Source organism: Pleurodeles waltl, chromosome 3_1 (genome assembly GCF_031143425.1).
Source record: "Pleurodeles waltl isolate 20211129_DDA chromosome 3_1, aPleWal1.hap1.20221129, whole genome shotgun sequence".
NCBI lineage: Eukaryota > Metazoa > Chordata > Amphibia > Caudata > Salamandridae > Pleurodeles > Pleurodeles waltl.
Window position 1 is genome coordinate 1,830,994,890 of NC_090440.1, and position 19,379 is coordinate 1,831,014,268.

General features: G+C 45.1%; 1 protein-coding gene across 2 annotated transcripts in view; it reads left to right on the top strand.

The window, feature by feature from the left end:
• Nucleotides 1-558: 558 nt before the first annotated feature.
• Nucleotides 559-19,379, top strand: part of NEMP2 (nuclear envelope integral membrane protein 2) — a 235,885-nt gene continuing 217,064 nt past the window's right edge. Inside the window, exon 1 of one of the 2 annotated variants that reach the window (XM_069225893.1) lies at nt 559-749. Coding sequence is in view for 1 of the 2 variants with exons in the window: in XM_069225891.1 (XP_069081992.1) it covers nt 1,070-1,145 (76 nt within the window). In the remaining variant the exon portion in view is untranslated. Of the gene's footprint in view, nt 750-938; nt 1,146-19,379 lie in introns of those variants that run through there. The other variant, XM_069225891.1, reaches the window with a different exon arrangement.

The following is a 19,379-nucleotide window of genomic DNA, read 5'->3' on the forward strand; positions in this document are numbered from 1 at the left end:
GTACTTGTTCTAAAGGGGGTTCGGGGCAGTGCGTGAAATGGAAAAATGGAAGTGCAGGTACTCTGAACCAGAGTGCCTGCTTGTTTATGAGAAGTGCCAGTATTCTCCAATTAAAAGTATTACGTTTTTCTGGAGAAGAGCCGGTTCTCTCACTCTCAAAATAAAAAAGTGCCGGTACTCAGTACCGGAGAGTGCCGGCCCATTTAAAACACTGGTTCGGGGTATTCTACTATGTGAAACAAAAGAGGGTTTTTTCCGTGGGTCATATGCAGTCCACACACTGGATACTGAGCCAGGTATCACAAAGCGAAAGTGGCGCAAAATAGTATAATCATAGCATAGTTTCCAGCTACCTAACTCACGTTCAAGTCAGGCTAATAAATATCTCGGGTCGAAGTACTCTCTTAAAATTCATATATTACAGTAATTCCATTGGAAGTAGTAGCAGCGGCCCACAAGTAAAAATAGATACACCTGGGGTGTGACAATTTCGTCTCTTCTGGGAAACACAATATTCATTTCCTGGGTTTAGATACCTCCTCTCACAGTGGGTTCCACGTCCTTTGACGCTCGCCTCCTACGCATGACAAATAATCCAACGCCCACTCCTGCCCTATTCAGAACCGAGAAGTGTTTCTCACCTAACAAACCTACACGCCTGGATACCTGTCAGAGATTATGCACCGCAGACAAAATACCAGCGCAGACAAAGGCGTCCTCCAATGGATGAGAAAAAAAATACCTGAAAGGTAAGAGAAGAAAGAGGCGGATGCAGCTCTAAGCGTTGGTACGGTGGCTGGCACGCGCTCTGAATTTTGAAAAAGAGTGAAATAAAGATCTGAAACGTTATACCAGGAAATTACTTATTCCGTTTACTTGCTCGAGCTGATCAATCAATAGGATGTATAAATTATAATTATATAAAGTTGTACCACGTGATTTGCACAGTGGAAAATCATCAGCCGAACTGCCGCTTGCAGCTGCACACTATCCTCACGTCCAGAATGAAGCGCTTCTGACGTGTTGAAAGGAATAAGCATTGGCAAAACCAATAGGTCTGAGGTTTCTAATGTGGAGGAAGGAGAGGAAGAGAATGAAGGAGAGAAAGAAATGGGAGAAAGGAAAAACAAATGAGGAAACGAGAAGTAAGCCACTAGGAGTTTGAACTTTTATGCGCGTAGAACCTGGAAGGTGTGTTGTCCTGTGTTCATGTATGCATACTTCTGTTTTTATATGTGCGTACTTCTGTTTAAGTGCACTTAAATAAATACAGGGAGTGCAGAATTATTAGGCAAGTTGTATTTTTGAGGATTAATTTTATTATTGAACAACAACCATGTTCTCAATGAACCCAAAAAACTCATTAATATCAAAGCTGAATATTTTTGGAAGTAGTTTTTAGTTTGTTTTTAGTTTTAGCTATGTTAGGGGGATATCTGTGTGTGCAGGTGACTATTACTGTGCATAATTATTAGGCAACTTAACAAAAAAAAATATATACCCATTTCAATTATTTATTATTACCAGTGAAACCAATTTAACATCTCAACATTCACAAATATACATTTCTGACATTCAAAAACAAAACAAAAACAAATCAGTGACCAATATAGCCACCTTTCTTTGCAAGGACACTCAAAAGCCTGCCATCCATGGATGCTGTCAGTGTTTTGATCTGTTCACCATCAACATTGCGTGCAGCAGCAACCACAGCCTCCCAGACACTGTTCAGAGAGGTGTACTGTTTTCCCTCCTTGTAAATCTCACATTTGGTGATGGACCACAGGTTCTCAATGGGGTTCAGATCAGGTGAACAAGGAGGCCATGTCATTAGATTTCCTTCTTTTATACCCTTTCTTGCCAGCTACTCTGTGGAGTACTTGGACGCGTGTGATGGAGCATTGTCCTGCATGAAAATCATGTTTTTCTTGAAGGATGCAGACTTCTTCCTGTACCACTGCTTGAAGAAGGTGTCTTCCAGGAACTGGCAGTAGGACTGGGAGTTGAGCTTGACTCCATCCTCAACCCGAAAAGGCCCCACAAGCTCATCTTTGATGATACCAGCCCAAACCAGTACTCCACCTCCACCTTGCTGGCGTCTGAGTCGGACTGGAGCTCTCTGCCCTTTACCAATCCAGCCACGGGCCCATCCATCTGGCCCATCAAGACTCACTCTCATCTCATCAGTCCATAAACCTTAGAAAAATCTGTCTTGAGATATTTCTTGGCCCAGTCTTGACGTTTCAGCTTGTGTGTCTTGTTCAGTGGTGGTCGTCTTTCAGCCTTTCTTACCTTGGCCATGTCTCTAAGTATTGCACACCTTGTGCTTTTGGGCACTCCAGTGATGTTGCAGCTCTGAAATATGGCCAAACTGGTGGCAAGTGGCATCGTGGCAGCTGCACGCTTGACTTTTCTCAGTTCATGGGCAGTTATTTTGCGCCTTGGTTTTTCCACACGCTTCTTGCGACCCTGTTGACTATTTTGAATGAAACGTTTGATTGTTCGATGATCACGCTTCAGAAGCTTTGCAATTTTAAGAGTGCTGCATCCCTCTGCAAGATATCTCACTATTTTTTACTTTTCTGAGCCTGTCAAGTCCTTCTTTTGACCCATTTTGCCAAAGGAAAGGAAGTTGCCTAATAATTATGCACACCTGATATAGGGTGTTGATGTCATTAGACCACACCCCTTCTCATTACAGAGATGCACATCACCTAATATGCTTAATTGGTAGTAGGCTTTCGAGCCTATACAGCTTGGAGTAAGACATCATGCATAAAGAGGATGATGTGGTCAAAATACTAATTTGCCTAATAATTCTGCACTCCCTGTACAGCTTGACTGCTTTCTTTTATAGTTCATACGTGATTTGTTGTACTGTGTATGAGACGATGCGCTCTTTTATGATCCATTTGTATGTGACTCAATAAAGAAAGAATTGAAATTGAATTGATTACTTTTTCATTGCTTGTTAGTCTCTAGCTTCCCAAGGTGATATGCTACGTGTATGGACCTCTTTTGTGCAAAATCGCGCAGGATTAAAAACATTTTAGGCAGATTACATTGTTCTCAACCTTTTTTTATATGAAATCAGTAACGGTGTTGGCAGTGCCTTCTGAAACAATGCTTCTGCTCGCCACTGGTTTGCCGCAATGATAGGCTTGATTTCCGACTTACCTATTCAGTTTCTGTTACAGCAGATTTATTCACTAAAATCATGTTTATTTTCTGTGTGTTTAAGTAAGCATAACCAGGCCTCGAGCAGACATAACTTGGCCTCAACCTGCCTGTACTGACATGCACTTTTACAAAGTACAAAAAGAAATGCTGCTTTTTTCTGAATGTTTAAAAGGCCTGCCTGAGTTCTTTTCCATTAACGAAAAATCTTCAATATGAGGTTCATTTTGCGGCGTTGTACTGAAACAAAATCTGATTTTTTTCATAGCTTGGAAGGAAGTTGTGTTCTAACTGTACTCACTCCTGAAACAAGTTACAGGCATTTCCTGTTCTTTTGGATAATTCAGAAGGGTCTATTATATTGAATAAGTGCAAAGCTCTAGTGCAATTCTCTTATTTTTAGGTAATGGGTTAACATTAATTGTGCATTCTGAAGGTCTTTCTAGCAGTGCTGCAGTTAACGTGTCACGAGTTTATAAAAATCTATCGGTTGTTGTTTGAGGTGGGTGAGCCATTGAAAGCTCGAGCCAGGCTCTGGCCCAGCTCGAGATCCTATTGGAACCTTAAGCCCACCACAAGCTTTCAAGTGGCTGTTGTTTGCCCCTTTGCTGATGTGGAGTTACGGTCAGAGATGCTGACTATGGCACTGGGGAGTAGAGTTCGAGGCTCGGAGTTGACTCATTATCTTGTGTTTTTTGGGAAAGCACTCACATCCTCCCATGCCTAAAAAAGACAAATGAATGTTCCTTTTTGTAATATAAAACAGCTAAAATACATTGGGGACCAGTTTCCGCTATAATAAAGCTGCACAAAGTGCACAAATAGGTAAAAACAAAGCAGTAACATAAAAAAGAAAATAAGATAGATATCCATTTTGTGGCTGATTTGTAGAAAGTGAAATCAGAGAACATCGATGAATAGCGGCTTCCCAACTTAAATTATGTGATTTTAGACAAATATTGTATTTCACTATAGCTCCCTTTTGTTCATTATCGCGTATGGAAGAACTTTAAAAAATGCTAGCTCAGAATACCTATTGCACAAAAACCTATCGTGTTTAATTAAATAGACTATACTGCTGATTGATAATAATCTCTGTCAAATTCAGGGTTTACATAACAGCTGTCCTGCCTCCGAGTTCACTTATGGTTCATGTTTGAAAACTATCACTTTTAATTAGTTCTTTGCTGTGCAATACTAAAGCTTCGGCCTATTAAATACACTTTACATTTTGAAGAGACTTGTTCATATTTGATGTGATGTTTGTTGTATGATTTACAAAGCAAGCATTTTCAGAGCTCGGCTCATGCACAGGCTCTAAAAGCCAAGCCAGACTTGGCTCAGCTCTGGCTCAGCTGTCCCTGTTAATTTGTTGGTGCACACCTGTAGTTTCTATCTTTATTACGTTATTTCAAACCGTCATGAGCGTGCCTTTCACTGTTTGAAATCCTGTAAAATGTGACTTATTTGTGACATGAGTGAGATGTTTTGCTAGTTTCTTTGAGGCAGTCACCACGTCAGTCTGCAATTTAACTTTACAGTTAGATTTTCGCTTGATTTATGAGCTATAACAGTGCTAGTTTCGGGGGAGGAGCCAAAATGGCGGCCGTGTCGGACGCCTAATCCATGAGCACTGACTCGGGCTCACGGAAAACATCCTGTAGGGTGCTCCCTGAGCGGGACTCGGCGCCTAAAACACTTAAACTAAGCCCGGGGGCCGTCGTGCTGCTGGAGACTCGAGCGGCACTGAGCGAGAAGACGAGACGGCTGGGACTGGTCGAGGGCCGTGAGAGTCCCAGAGGCCGCAACATCGTGTGTTTCCAGGCGGCCGCGGAGGCTGAGATGGAGCTGGGCTGCTCGCCTGCTCGGCCGGGGGGCAGAAGCGCGAGGTGGGAGGGGTGAAATGGAGGGGGGCCCTCATCGGGGGGGACCGTATTAGCACATGGCTTCTCCCCTCTCCCCCCACCTTTAAAGGACAGCAACGGCTACTGCAATTATCTCGGCCTTCCCCCGCCAGGCGGAGCGCCCTCGCATATGGAGAAGAGGAGCAGGGGAGACAGCGCGGCGTGACCGTGTGTCGCGTGCCTCTCCGCTGTGAGGATCTGCTGCCTGGAGCATTCAACCGAGGCAGAAATGACGAAGTGGTCGCGGCGCACCCCTAGGGGAGCCGCACCGGGCCAGCGGGCGTTCACCCGGGCCCGGCGGTGATGCCCACGTGATCGAGGGACAATTCCCTCTATTCTGCCCAAAACCAAACTCCTTCCCCCCGCGGAATTGGGGCAACAACACCACTGGACTGGTGGGGTGGTTGATCGGGCAGGAGGGAACAGAGCTCTCCCCCCCCTGCCCCACCACCCTTTATCTTTTGTCCTTCCCATCCGGACCCCCTGCCCCGTCCCTGCCAGTGGCCACATTCATACGTGGGAGTGGTGCTCGGGACGGGCCGGCTGGGGTGACCCAGATCGCCCAGAATCCTATTTTGCTGGCGGTGGCTGGGCACATCGGAGGAGGGAATATATTCCTGTCCTAAGACATTTAACTACCAGCAGCAGAGTTTACCATTTATTTGCTCCCGACCTGCACCGTCGCTGACCGGCTTGACCAAGGGGAGTCGCAAGCAGACTCGGCTGAGCCATGGTGAGGAATCACATACCGAGGAGTGGACACGCACCAACAGTGAATCCCAACGCCCAAACAGCACATAACAACGCTGCTCTACACCACAAGAGCTGCCCAACAGACATGCAACATGGCCAGGAAGTCTAAATCTGGCTCACGGAAAACAACCTGTAGGGTGCTCCCGGAGTGGGACTCGGCGCCTAAAACACTTAAACTAAGCCCGGGGGCCGTCGTGCTGCTGGAGACCCGAGCGGCACTGAGCGAGAAGACGAGACGGCTGGGACCGGTCGAGGGCCGTGAGAGTCCAGGAGGCCGCGACATTGTGTGTTTCCAGGCGGCCGCGGAGGCTGAGATGGAGCTGGGCTGCTCACCTGCTCGGCCGGGGGCAGCAGCGTGAGGTGGGAGGGGTGAAATGTAGGGGGGCCCTCATCGGGGGGGGGACCGTATTAGCACATGGCTTCTCCCCTCTTCCCCCTCCCCCCCCCTTTATAGGACAGCGGCGGCTGCTGCGATTATCTCGGCCTTCCCCGATCGGGCGGAGCGCCCTCGCATATGGAGAAGAGGAGCAGGGGAGACAGCGCGGCGTGACCGTGTTTAGAGTGCGTCTCCGCTGTGAGGATCTGCTGCCTGGAGCATTCAACAGAGGCAGAAATGACGAAGTGGTCACCGCGCACCCGTAGGGGAGCCGCACCGGCCAGCGGGCGTTCACCCGGGCCCGGCGGAAATGCCCACGTGATCGAGGGACAATTCCCTCTATTCTGCCCAAAACCAAACTCCTTCTCCCCCGCGGAATGGGGGCAACAACACCACTGGACTGGTGGGGGCGTTGATCGGGCGGGTTGGATCACATACCGAGGAGTGGACACGCACCAACAGTGAATCCCAACTCCCAAACAGCACCTAACAACGCTGCTCTACACCACAAGAGCTGCCCAACAGACACGCAACATGGCCAGGAAGTCTAAATCTGTAAAAAATCAAGAACGTAATGCGCCTGGACTGGTACCGGGCGAGCAACAGCTAATACCAACCTTACAGTCGCTGGAAAGCACACTCCAAGCCCACTCTTCACAATTTGAAAAACTTTTGCAGGCGATCATGGACACTAAATCCTCTCTGGAACTTAGAATAGACACAGTATCACAAGATTTGAATCTACTCAGAGTGGACCATCGCAATCTGGCGGAGAGAGTGAAGTGACAGAAGATGTGTTAAATGTGATGAACCCTATGGTCTCGGAAAATCAAAAACAAATTCAACGACTGGATGCAGAGGTGAAGATCCTATGGAGACGCGGTGAAGAAGCAGAAAGCAGATCCTGCCGCAATAATGTTCGCTTCCTAGGGTTCCCTGAGAAACTACCAGAACAGAGTATGGAAATATTCTTAGAGCAGTGGCTAATCAAAGAAGTGCTAACTGGGTCCCCATCGAAGTTCTTCTCTGTGGAAAGGGCGCACAGAGTTCCGGGGAGGCCGCCGTCCCCGGGCCAACCACCTAGACCACTGATAGCAAGATTCTTAAACTAGAGAGACCGCAATTTAATATTACACAATTCGTTAGCAAAGGCCCATTCTGACACGAAGATTCAGTGGTTAATGCCTATCCAGACTTCACCCAAGAGGTACAGAAACAACGTAACTCTTATGTAAAAACCAAACAACGCCTCCGCGAGCATAATATTAAATATGCCCTTCTATTCCCTGCTAAACTGAGAGTAATATCGGAAGAGCGCACCCACATATTCACCTCCTGTGAAGATGCCTGGACGTGGTTGCATGCCAAAGGCTCTGCACAATCCCTAGAGGGAATGAACGAGGGAGAGGAATGGCTTACCTCTTCATCGTGGAAACGCACCAAGAAACGTTCCAAGGGTCAACCCACGAAAAAACAGGCAGCAGAAGAAAGGGCAAAAGTACTGAAAGAAACTCCCCTGCACACGCGAAACTCCTTTGAGGCTCTCCGGGCGCCCCCTACGACCAACTCGGACTCCGACTCAGCTAGCTCGGACTCCACAATAACAGAAGTACTCAAGGGCCTGAAGCTCACCCCCAGATCCGCGGATGCACTGTGAATACAAGCAGCTATACTGCTTTTCCACCCGAACTGCGCAACAAGCCGTGGGGTGGCAAAGGTGGATGATGCGGGAATCAACTCGGAGGACGCCGCTGCCACCTACGAGTACCTTTTGAACAATTCATTCCTCTTTATTATGAACATTAACTAATGTCATTGTGCATGCGTTCAGGGGGGGGGCTAACACTTCGGGAGCGCCCATACATATGCGCAGACCTTGTCTGTGGAAGGATGTGAGCCCCGTATAAGGACTGGGTGCACCAAGTAAAAGAGCTCGGGTATATGCACGCCTCAGACGCCAGAGAGTACATATCGCTATTCTACAAGAAACACACCTACTGGAGTCTGATTTACAGGAGATTCGCGGGAAATGGGGTGGGCAGATAATAGGCACAACATACTTAGCCTTCGCTAGAGGAGTATTGATATGGATAGCAGGTGGCGTCCCATTTGTCCAAACCTCGCATAGGATAGATCACAGGGGCAGATATGTGGCAATAGAGGGGCAATTAGACGGGAGACAATTATTGATAATTGGGATCTATGCCCCCAACAGTGCGATAGCGGAATTCCTGGGCATACTTACCCCAGCATTATTGGTAAACCCTGCAGCCCCGGCCATCTGGGGGGGGCGCGACTTCAACAGCACACCGAACGCAGTGTTAGACAGATCTAACACCCCTCCGAAAGGATCAATAAATAGAAATGCCAGGAGCCCCTTGCTGACATGGGCGGGTGATGATAGACTCTATGACCTATGGCGCATGAAACATACCCTACAGAGGGAATACTCATTTTACTCAATACCTCATAAAGTGCACACTAGAATAGATATAATATGGGGGACCCTGGACATATGCGCACTGATCAACGGGACAGAATACCTGGCCAAGACACTGTCGGATCATTCGCCGCTTAGATTGACACTAAATTGGGGCAGGAGATGCTCGGTAATCCCTACTTGGCGATTACAAGTGGAAGCTCTCCAGGACCAGGCATTCACAGAGGGTCTGAACACAACACTGAGACAGTACTGGGAAATTAATAAAGATTCCATAGACAAGAGCCGTAGAGTGGGAGGCACACAAGGTGGTAGTCAGAGGACATTGTATCTCATCCACTTGGGGAGTGAGACACGCCCTTCACGCGGAGATTAGTAAATTGGAAAAGTAACTGAGAACAATGGAAACAGCAGTGGCACAAAATGAGACACCTTACACAGTGCTAAAAGAGGCACGCACAAAATATAATGAAGCAGATTCTCGTCTCCGCCGACACAACCACAAATATCATTTAATGCACCTACAAACGGAGGGAGATAGGTCGGGCAGGCTGTTGGCATGGCTCCTTCGCGAGGACCATCAGCAGTCTCCTATAGGGACTATAAAATTAGATGAAGGTAAAATGGCCATCACGCAAGAAGAGATAAATGGGGCGTTTAGGGAATACTACACAAACCTTTATACCAAGCTCAAAGGGTGCACGGCTGAACAACTTGAATCCTTTCTTGCAGGATCACCCTTGGCGCAACTGTCACAGGCGGATGGGGAGATGCTGGAGGCCCCTCTGGGAATGGGGGAACTGGACTTAGCTTTAGCACAGATGCCCAGAAACAAAGCGCCAGGCATAGACGGCCTCCCCATAGAATACTACTCTATGTATTAGAAACACTTAAAGTCTCACCTGCTGAGGGTGTTAGAGTAGGCATGGAGTCATAAGATATTGCCCCCCACACAGAGAGAGGCAATGATAGTGGTTCTTCCTAAGCAAGGTTGCGATCCCACAGACGTTAAATCCTATAGACCACTCTCACTCCTAAATCTCGATTGTAAAATTCTAGGCAAAATAGTGGCTAACAAGTTAGCTCCCATTATACACACTTTGATACACGAGGGCCAAAACGGATTTATCCCAAAACGTAATACCTTTTTATACATCCGTAGATTGCTGAGTGTAATGAGAGGCACCCCCCTGGATGCATAAGATGAAATGGTACTTTCGTTAGATATTGAGAAAGCATTCGATACACTAGGGTGGGACTTTTTATTTGTTACTCTGCGGAAAATGGGAATCTGCCCTAATTATATACAGTGGGTGCAGACACTTTACGCCAACCCACAAGCTAGGGTGAAAACAGGTGGGGTCATATCCGATAGCTTCCCGATCACCAGAGGCACCAGGCAGGGATGCCCCCTATCTCCCTTGTTGTTCGCTATAGCGATGGAACCACTAGCAACTCGAATACGGGCCATGGAAGATAGTTGGGGAATAATCAGGAGTGGGCTACACCACATATATACATGCAGACAACACCCTAATATACGTGCGGAGAGGAAGCGAGACGATACCCTTAGTAATCTCACTCTTGACTGAATACAGGGAGATATCGGGGTTGGTGGTAAATTGGGAAAAACCGTGTGTGTTCCCACTAACTATATGGTCCCCGTCGAGAAAAGAAAAGGCCCCAGGAGGACACCTGAAATGGTGTTTTGACATGTTCAAATATTTAGGGGTCCACATTTATCATAGAACTGAGGATCTTAGAGATGGGAACCTGGGGAGAGCACTGGCTTCTATGAAGGGGTTGCTGCGTTTCTGGAGTAAACTGCCATTGTCACCTCTGGGTAGAACGGCGGTAGCAAACATGCTGTTATTGCCCCGGCTGTTATATTACTTCGCGGCACTGCCACTCACGGTCCCTAAGAGCTTCTTCCGAGACTTGAATGCAATCCTGCTGCAGCTTATATGGGGAGGGGGTAGAGCACGTGTCGCACTCACCACACTGCAGCGCCCAGTAAGCGCAGGTGGCCTGGACGCCCCCAACTTCGAACTCTATTACGCTGCCGCCCAGTTACAGTGGATACTGAATTGGATACACAGACCCACACAGGCCGAATCCGCTTGGGTGCTAAAGCGACTACACAGAGAACCTCTGATCACATGGCTAACAAATAAAACACCGAGAGGGGCATCTGACAATCCGTTAATGTTAGTGGCACATTCTTGTTGAAAGAGATATATACAAAACGGTCACAGAGCGCTCCCCTATTCGCCGCTCATTCCACTGGGATTGATCCCTGGATGGACCAACGCAGCTAGGACGCACTCGCTAACGACCTGGACGGAGGCGGGCATATTGTCAATAGGAGACTGCTTTGAAGAGGGGAAACTGATGACATTTGAATCCATACAAGCCCTCATAGCAGTGAATCCTGGGCAATTTATAGCATACTATGCCATAATTCACTTAATTAAGAAGGCATGGGAGGATGGAGACCAAGAACCGGTGATCTCCCCTACACTGCATCACATGCTGCAATATGACAATCAAATAAAAGTAGTGTCGAACTTATATAGAATCCTGAATAAACACCCTGAACCTAACTTGGAGAATGTAAGGGAAAGATGGAATACAGTTCTGCCAAACCTGATACCGCAAGAGGACTGGCCTGAAGGTTATATACCACACACGGGGGGTATTGAGAAATCCCAGATTCCGCTACACACAATTCAACTACACACACAAAACGTACCTTTCACCAGTTAGGATTAAACGCATGTTCCCCGGATCGGACCCAACCTGCCCCAGATGTAATGCTCCACTGGCACATTTCTATCATATGGTCTAGGAATGCGCCCAGGTGAACAGGGAATGGAGTGGAGTGGTGGAAGAGGTCTCAGAGTTGACGGGTCTGGTGTTCGCAGTTGATCCTAAATCCTGTCTGTTGGGGATGAGAAAGAGAGAAAAGAAGCATAGGCATCTACATAAGTTCGCAGACCTAGCATACGTGATGTACAAAAGATTGATAGCTATGAATTGGAAAGCGTCCATAGCACCAGACTTGAAAACCTGGCACCCCCTAACATTGCGCTGGGCCCGCACAGAATCTCCGGTACTACGAAAATTAGAAAGGGAGGGCCAACAACACACAGGATGTGAAGCCTGGGAAACCCTAGTAAGCAGACTGGAGGCCAAGAACGATGAGAGACCGCCATGAACCTGACAAAGTGACAGCTTTGGAGATAGGTTGGATTGCATCCGACCACCTCTACTATAACCAAGCAAACCGAGCGAGATATATCATAATGGTTGAGAGCGCTCCCACTCCCACACCCTCAAATCGCTGCTACCCACAGCGGCCAACAAGAGATGAGTAAACAATTAGAATATGAACAATAAGTACTACTGCACCATATGCTACAAATAGACATCAGACCGGCACCCCCCACCACCACAAACAAAGCATGAACCAGCAGGGAATAGTATAACTAGGCAGCTAATTGCGTGGCAACTAACACCACACTGCAAGACCAATCACCCAGACACAGCAGACAAATACTTTCTGAGTATTATAATAAGACCTATGTTATGTTTTAATTCTTTGTTTGAAAGTATATTTTATATCAGATCAACGAAATCCTGCCAATGTAAATGTAAAAGTATGGAAATTAGATTTGTATTGAAAATTCAATAAAAATATATATTTTTTTTTTAAAACAGTGCTGGTTTCAACTGACGTTTTTTGCTTTTCATAATGATTTCTAAATTATGATGACTTTGAATACTGTTTTGCAAAGGTTTTATTTATTTGCCTTGAGCACCCACCCTTTGTGACTCACACAGCCCCAATTAAGCACTACAGCCCTTATAAAATTTATTGTTGCAAATCACTAACAGAATTTTGGTGGAAAATGCGGGCATGTAGGGTAAATTGGTGAAAAATCAATGCTAATTTAGGAGGAAAATATAACTATAAATTTGCACTTAAAAAAATTTCAGAGTTAGGAAATTCTTCATCCTTTAATCTGATGTACCTGACGTTTTGAAACTGTTGAGGGTTGCATATACATAGGTCTTGCATGGTGAGATTTATGCAGAAATAAAAGCATACTCATTTTGTCTTGCAACGTGTGATGTGAAGTGGGTTAATTGTTTTGTGCATGTGCAAAGTGCAAAGGGCTTATGACAATGGTGCTTTGTATTATGTGCTGAACATGCTTCGAAAACTGCATTGCATGTACTGTTTTGCTTGGATTGTTGAAGCCGTTAAAGTTGTGCTCTTGATGAAAAAATGTTGTAATTTTATGTGATTTATCTGCAAGGGTTCTTGGATTCATATACAAAGTTTATGGATTTGTGCAAATGCAAGAAATCAAGTTAAAATATTAAGGTTGTTGCATTATGTCAGATTATAGGTTATAGTCCTATAGGTTATAGTCCTATGAAGCCCTTAAATGACAAGCTGTGTATGACCTAACCTGGGTAGTGTTATATATTTCTTTGTGGATGTTAATAGAGACACTGACTTTGAAAGTGGGTTACTGCTGGTGGAGAGCCTTACGTAGTGTGATTAAAAGCAGCTTAAATGCTAAGCGTTCTCCCTATTCTGTGGTGAGTTTGATTTCTGTCCTGCTTCCTAGTAGACCTACAAGGTATTTGTTTTGCATTTCAAATCTCTTTTTGAAATTGTATAGTCTGTGGTTGTTTCCGTATTGTGTTTGTGTGGTAGGTTGAGACATTAAGGGTGCAAGTTTGAATATGCAAGCCATTCCTTCATATGGCGGCAATTCTTTATCCTCTGATTAGGACCCCACCCACGAAATGCTTTTGGACAATGTGTTACATACATGTTTATGGCTTAAAGAATGGAATATAACTACTGCTGATAGTAAAAAGCTACATTTGAATATTGAGAAGATTGAGAATTTGAAACGTGCCATGTTTGAGATGAAGCCACAGAAAATACCTGCAATTCAATGCCTTGAATGAATAGGACTGCATGGTAAATGAGAGAGTGTCAGACCTGACAGCCTTAGGGTGGTCACCCCTAACTTTTTGCCTGCCTCCCTCCACTTTTGAGATACTGTTTTTGCTGGTTTTTAGAATCTGCACACTTTACCACTGCTAACCAGTGCTAAAGTGCATATGCTCTCTCCTTTTAAACATGGTAACATTGGATCACACCCAATTGAGCTATTTAATTTACTTATAAGTCCCTAGTAGAGTGCACTATATGTGCCCAGGGCCTGTAGATTGAAAGCTACTGGGGGGCCTGCAGCACTGATTGTGCCACCCACTTAAATAGCCCCTTTACCTTGTCTCAGGCCTGCCATTGCAAGGCCTGTGTGTGCAGTTTCACTGCCAATTCGACTTGGCATTTAAAAGTACTTGCCAAGCCTAAAACTCCCCTTTTTCTATCAGCACCCTGACAAGAACTGCCTGGCTGCCTAAAGGACTCATCTGACTGCTTTCTGAAGAGGACTGCTGCCTTGCTGTTGCCCTTCTGTCTTGCTGCTCTCTTGCCTTGCTGCAGAGGTGCTCTCCAAGGTCTTGGATAGAGCTTGCCTCCTGTTCCCTGAAGTCTCAGGACCAAAAAGACTTCTCTCCTGCAGCTGAAATCCCCATGCGGCGAAAATTCTACGCACCGCCTGCCCAGAAAGCTTGCTCACGGTGAGAAATTCACTGCACGCCGAGACCAGAACAACACAGCTCAGACTTCGCGACAGAAGATCGATGCAACGCCAGCGACGCGACCGGATCTTCGACGCAAGCCGACTCAGAATGACTTCTCCCGACTTCCTGAGAGGAATCGACACAGCGCCTGCTGTGTGGAAGAAAATTCCACACATTGCCTACCGGAATCAACGCAGCCCCTTTGACTTCGCTCCGCAAGCCCAGGATTCCATGCATCATCCCCGGGGAGTCTGAAAACCCCGCAACCCGCAGAGGATCCTAGTCCGCGCACCGGAAATAGACGCAACGTCTTTCCCTCGTAGAAAACAACAGCGCTTCGAACCGACACACAGTCACCGTTTTCCAGGCATCTCCTCCTCTGCGGTCCCTTGCGAGGATTTTTCAACGCAAACCGGGTACTTTACCCTTGAAGAGCCACTTGTTGTTTCTAGGAGAACTTAAGACACTTTTTATTGCTTTTACAGTAATATTTCAACTCTAAGACACTTGATATCACTTTCAGTGATATCCCTACATCTGCTTATTTCAGCTTTAATCATTTTGACCTGCATTTATCCAGATAAATATTATATATTTTTCTAAACACTGTGCAGTGTATTTTTATAGTTTTATATTGTGGTATTGTATGATTTATTGCACAAATACTTTACACATTGCCTTCTAAGTTAAGCCTGACTGCTCAGTACCAAGCTACCAGATGGTGGACACAGGATATTTTGGATTGTGTGTGACTTACCCTGACTAGAGTGAGGGTCCTTGCTTGGACAGGTGGTAACCTGACTGCCAACCAAAGACCCCATTTGTAACAGAGAGCACATAAGAAAAGGTAAATTGGTACAGCTGTTAACCAATGGATTAATGTAAGAACGCATTTATGGAAGGAGGCAGAAAGTAGTAAAAACTATAGGTGCTGTCCCTATGATTACATAAAACAGACAAAAAGAATACAAAAAATGTGACAAAAACCCCCCAAAAGATAATTAAAGTTTTTCTGAGGGAGAGGATGAGTTTATGGACAGATTAATGGCTGAAGCAAGACCATGACAGTATAATGAGGTTCATGTACAAGCACAGTGCAAGAGACAGAAGCAGGACAGACGAGTGTGTAGAGAGATGAGGCAGGGTCTATGTTGTGTTCATTTAGTGGGAAAAAAGCATTAGTAGTTCATACTTTCAAATTCAGTAGAGATTTAGAATTAATGGCAGGGCTACAATTGTTAAAGACAAAAGTTCAAAGTATAATAAAAACAAAATGCCATATTTGGCTGCAAAGCAGGAAAACGTTCACCAAGCCTTTCGGAAACAACAGGAATTGGCTAGAGAATCAAAAGAGGATTTAGAAGAAAACAACATCTGTGAGTCATATAAGATAGGGATGTTTTAAATGAATTACTTAATCAGAATTCCAAAATGTTGTGATATACCAGAAGCAATATTATATGTTGCGATGTATTAGAGACAATTAACAAATGAGGAGACTTGACAAAGTTTCAAGAAGAATGGATGGACCCATTGGATAAGCCTGAGATGCTGGAAAAGAATAAAAAGAAGAGCAATGTTGTTTGAGTGATTCAAAGTGTAAAGCATTGGGTAAAGAGAATTTCTATTGAGAGAAGTGCAGGGAGGAGTGTATGAGCATATACACTGGCCAAGAAGTGATCTCCGTACATTTATAAATAATTTTCCTAAGCTCAGAAATGGTACACAGAGGTGGAAAGGGGTATGACTATTCCAAAAGGTCTCTGGAAAGATTTAGATTTTTTTTTCAATTGTTGTATCTTGAGATTTGTGGACTAACTGCAAGGCCATGGTACAGTGGCCCACAGAAGAACCACAGAGAGAAGTTCCCTCAAAATAAGCCTCCTCCATTTGCTATGGAGAAGTATAAGCCAGCTATCAAGCATTAGAAGTCAAAGGTTTCCCAAAAACAAGTAACTTGGTCAAGGATTATGAGAACGATGCCAGATTCAGGTGAATCAGTGTATGCATTTTAAGAAAGTATCGCAGATTTTCAGACACTATAGTGGAGCTGGAGACCTAACGAAAGAATACATTTCTGAGTTAATCTTGCCATTTCTATTGGGATTGAATCTTGGGATTAGTTCACATATTCAGCAAAGTGGGATGTGTTAGCATGCCAAATCTTGAGAAAAGATTTTAGCCTATGCAAATTATTTTAGTCATTGTTGCTTTTCTAAGAAGGAAACAATGAAGGGGAAATTGATGGTGGCTCAAACAAAGTTTTTCCAAAAGGTGTCTGCACCTGTTTTTTGTTTTGGTGCTGATGCTGGTGTTGATGCGCAAGGCAATGGTGGTAATTTATGCAAAGTGAAAAAGTGGTCCTCATGACAGAGGAAGATGATTTAATAACAAAGTGCCTAAACAAATAATCATAATGCAGAGACAAGGAATCTGTGCGGAAAAATGGTCAGTAGAAACAAGATTGTAGGTTTAACCCAAATAGATTTTAAAATGAGTCACAAATGGTTTCCCAAATGCAGTAGAATATGAATCAGATGTCACAGAATGGGATGGTACTGTCAACTGCCACAGACCTACAGGGTTGTGAGCAGAACATGCAGAATCCAGGGCAGTTCAATGGGAACACACCTTTAGCTCCAGAGATACACATCTATAAAGAATAATATGCAGGATTTTCAACAGAGTTTTAGATTTCAGCAAAAACCTACCTTCAAAAAGACCCATCTCAACAAAAAAGCCCAAGTTATAGGCATTTCAAATAAACAAGTGACTAATACACTGTCAGCTAATGTCCCAGTAAAAATGAATTTATAATCAGTGATGTTGGACCTGTCCCTTTTTGCAGGGTTATCCCCAAAACATTTGCCTTCTTCCTCCTATTGTTTTTTAGATCTATTTAGTTGACTTTAGGACTCTGGGCACTTTACCACTGCTTACCAGTGCTAAAGTGCAAGTGCTCCCTGTCTAAATTATATTGATGACTGGTTTATCCATGGTTGCCATATCTGATTTACTACCAAGTTCCTAGTATAGTGCCCAGGTGGGCACAGGGCCTGCAAATCAAATGCTGCTAGTGGGCCTGCAGCACTGAGTATGCCACCCATATGAGGAGCTCTGCAAACATTTCTCAGGCCTGCAATTGCAGTTTCTGTGTGTGCAGTTTTAAATTGCCATTTCAACCTGGCAAGTACACTCACTTGCCAGGCCCAAACCTTCCCTTTTACTATGTGTAAGTCACCCCTAACGTAGGCCTAAGGCAGCCTCATGGACAATAGTGCAGTGTTTTTAAAAGGTATGACATGCACCAGTGTGTTTTACATGTCCTTATTGTGAAATACTGCTAAATTAATTTTTCACTATTGCAAGAACTATCTCTCCCATAGGGCAGCATGGTAATTACCTTGAAATATCTATTAAGTGTAGTTTCCCATTTTGAGCAGATAGAGATATGGATTTTTGGGGTCTCTGACCTCACAGTTTAAAAATACATCTTTTGGTGAAGTTGGTTTTTGAATTGTAAGTTTGAAAATGCCACTTTTAGAAAGTAAGTGTTTTTTTGCTCAACCATTTTATGTGTCTGCCTGTCTAGTGAATACACGTCTGGGTCAGGATGACAGTTGGGCTTTTTGTGCATTCACTCTAGACAGTCACACAGAGAGCACTGAGGTGTGCCCTGCACATCCTGATGGGCCATCACCAGGCTGATTGGTCTTTTTGAGCGGTGAGGGAAGCTGACACTTGTACCTAAATAGGGCTGTGCCTGTCCTCACGCAAAGCAGTCTCCAACCCCCTGGAGTGTGTCTGGGGCCAGGGAAGAGGAAAGCAGGGTCTAGTGCACCACAAAGTCTTCTCTTTGAAGTTTCTCTTCTTTAAAGACAGAAATGGGTATAAGTACTGGACCTCTAACACCACACCAGTTAGAATCTTTCCAGGCTGAGGGAATTCTGCCATGATGAAGAGCTGGATGCTGTAGGAGGGAATGCCACTCTGCCTGTTGCTTTGTTGTGCTGGCCTGCTGCATGCTGCTTCTGTCCTGGGAGTGAAAGGACTGGATCTGACTTTCTACATCCTGCTTCCAAAAGTTCTCCAAGGGCTTGGACTGAGCTTGCCTCCTGTTAAGTCTCAAGGACAACAAAGACTTCATTTGCCAGTGCCTGGCCTCTTCTGCTGAGAGTCCTAACTAGCTGAATGGTGCCAACTCCAGTCCCTGGGCCTTGGAAGTGCAAGCTGGTGATCTGAAGGAGAAAATCCATGCACCATTGTGTCATAAGAATTGACACCCGCCTGTCTTGCAGCTCAAGAATTGAAGCAGCACCTGCCCCGGGACTGGAGAATCAATGGAGCGCCTGTCTTGCGGCTCCAAAACCGAGGCAGCGCCTTTTTTCACTGCAGTCTCATCAACACAGTGCATCTGGATTTTCCATGCATCGTCCCTGGGCGCCAATTTATCATCAACCCGGCATCGCAGTAAGGAACTGCATGCCTGGAAATCGATGCATCGCCTTTCCTGTGAGGAAAGAATCAACGCATCACATGCCCTGCAAATAAGGAACCTGTGCATCATCTCACCTGTGAGGAAAGAATCGACGCATCACCTCCCATGCTTTGTTTTTCCAGGGCCTCAGCTCCCCTGGGGCCTACATTGTCTTTGTTTTTGACCCATCCCAGTTACGTTGTGTTAAAGAGATACATCCATTGATTCCTATGGATCAAGACTTGCTTAAACTTTTAAAAAGAGATATTTTGACTTGTGTATGTTGATTCTTTTTTGTTGTGAACTTGTTTTACTTAGATAAATATTGGCTATTTTGCTAAACTGGTTTGGAGTTCTTTTGTGGCATTTTCACTGTGTTACTCTGTGTGTACAAATACTTTACACATTGCCTTTGCGATAAGCCTAACTGCTTGAGCCAATCTACCAAGGGAGTGAGCAGGGGATATCTTAACTGTGTGACTCCCTTACCCTGACTAGAGTGAGGGTCCCTACTTGAACAGGGTGCAAACCACTGCCAACTAGAAACCCCATTTCTAACAAGTGAGACAAATCCAGTTA